Source organism: Antrostomus carolinensis, unplaced genomic scaffold (genome assembly GCF_000700745.2).
Source record: "Antrostomus carolinensis isolate BGI_N321 unplaced genomic scaffold, ASM70074v2 scaffold32303, whole genome shotgun sequence".
Classification (NCBI taxonomy): domain Eukaryota; kingdom Metazoa; phylum Chordata; class Aves; order Caprimulgiformes; family Caprimulgidae; genus Antrostomus; species Antrostomus carolinensis.
The window spans coordinates 69-2,130 of NW_010306384.1; the positions used below are offsets into that span (position 1 = coordinate 69).

The 2,062-nt window shown below is 63.5% G+C and overlaps 1 protein-coding gene across 1 annotated transcript in view; it reads right to left on the reverse strand.

Moving 5' to 3' along the window:
• Positions 1-339: 339 nt before the first annotated feature.
• Positions 340-2,062, reverse strand: part of LOC104522752 (CREB-regulated transcription coactivator 2) — a gene marked incomplete at its 3' end in the record, with an annotated part of 1,984 nt that continues 261 nt past the window's right edge. Inside the window, 5 exon segments of the mRNA XM_029084301.1 lie at positions 340-712; positions 714-774; positions 1,352-1,596; positions 1,728-1,777; positions 1,956-2,035. Coding sequence (XP_028940134.1) covers positions 340-712; positions 714-774; positions 1,352-1,596; positions 1,728-1,777; positions 1,956-2,035 — 809 coding nt within the window.

Here is a 2,062-nt window from a genome sequence, read left to right on the forward strand (position 1 = left end):
CCCCCATCTCTGCCAACCCCCCCGGTGCATCCCTCAGCACCGGCAGCGGGTTGGGGAGACCCCAGTAATCTGAGAGACCCCAAATTTCATCCCCGGTGCGAAACCCCTGCACCCAGCACACCCCAGAGAGCGGGAACCCGGGGTGGGGGGAACCCCATATCCCCCCCCCCTCATCCTCAACCACACAGAGCTGCGTGGGCTGGGACAGGGTGGGGCAAGGGGCTTCCCTGGCATGTGGCTGAGATGAAGGATGGAAACGAGACAAGAAGTGGAGGGAGGAAGAGGAGGAGGCGGCGAGCGCGCGGCGCGGGGCCGGCGCAGGCGATGGACCATGCATACCTGGGTGATGGAGGACAATGTGGGTGACATTGTTGGTGAGAACTGTTTGGGGTGTTGCCTTCTGGAGTCTCCACCCATTGGGAGGGTGAGGGGGCTGAGCGGGACCCTTCGGCGGGGCGAGGTGTTTATGGAGGCCTGCACCACGGGAGCGTAGGAAGAGCCGCTCAAGCCGGAGGGCAGGCTGGGGTTGCTGGGGGAAGATTGCATGGGCTGACTGCGAGGAGACGTGGGGAGGGAGGGATTGCTGAGCGAGGAAGAGAGGGAGGAAGGCAGGGACTGGTTGGAAAGCGAGGAAGGGATGGAGGAACTGCTTTGGGAAGATTGGAGAGAGGGGTTGCTGAGGGAGGATTGGAGAGAGGGGCTGCGCAGGGATATTTCTAAGCGAGGACTTCAGGTACGGGTTACTCAGTGAGCTCTGCATAGGTGAGGTAAGTCCTGTGGGGATAAAAAAAACAACAGAGACACCAGTGTTACCCCCAGAATCACCCCGTACCCCAGGCTCTCCTCCCCGGGCTGGGCCAGGCTGGGGCTCCCCATCTGCCCCGGGTGGGATGGAAGGTGACAGAGGCGACCAAAACGATGGAGACAGAGACAAAAACACACACACACCCCGGGAAGGGGACGGGTGACGGCGCAGGATGCTCCAGCTCGGGCTCCCCACTGAGGTGCCATCATCCCACACCCCCATGGGACCACCCAACACCATCAGACCCCACCCAGCTCCCAGGCTGAGGCATCTCCATCCCAGTCTGGGATCGCCCAGAGAAGCCAATCTCCACCACAGCCAGCACTGGGACACTGGGAGGCTCTGACCACCCCAGGCCCCACCGTGGGGGACCCTCTCTCAGCTCCCCACCGTGGGGGACCCTCTCTCAGCTCCCCACTGTGGGGGTTCCTCTCTCAGCTCCCCACACCGGCCCCGTGGATCTCGGCAGCTGGTCCAACCACCCCAGGACATCGGCTCCAGTGTCTCCCTGCCCGCTGGCAGCAGCAGGACAGGACCAGCCCTCACCTGGCGAGTCGTAGCCCGTCCCCAGTCCCATGCTGCCACTGATGCCCAGGTGTGTCATGGTGTTGGCCAGGTTGCTGGTGCTGTTGCCCCCGCTCAGGCTGGGGTAGGTGGTCTCGTCAGGGTCGAGAGGAGTGGGCAGCGGGGAGGGAAAGTGCAGGTTGGTGAGGTCAGGAAGAGAACCGCCCGTGTTGAGGGCTGAGGGCATGAGGGGGACGTTGGCAGGTTGATCCGGGGATGGAAATATGCTGGGGGTGAGGGGGGGAAAGAGAGAGACACGCTCAGTGGGAGCCTCAGCTCCTTCCCCCGCCCCCTCCCCCCCAGCCGTCAGCGGGCTCAGGCTGCCCAGCCGCCCCCCACAGCCCAGCCCAGCACTTACTGGATCCCAGGGACTTCACAAGATCGTGGACGGGCCGAGGAGGATGAGAGCTGTGAAAAATCAAAGAGGAGGAGTGAAGTGATGCTGAACCTGTGCTCCCCCCGGAGCTCTGAGGGCAGGAAGGAGGCAGAGCCACCCCGGTGTCGCAACGCCCGGCGGGCAGGAAGGAGGCAGCAGGGGCAGGGGGACACGGGGGTGACTTCCTCGCTGTCCTTCCTCCTTACTCACCTTCTTGGTGTCCCAGGGCTTCAGCGAATGCTTGTTGTCATCGAAGGACTCTTCGATGGGAGGCACTTGGAAAACAAACACTGGACAAGGTGGGGGAGAGCAGAGGG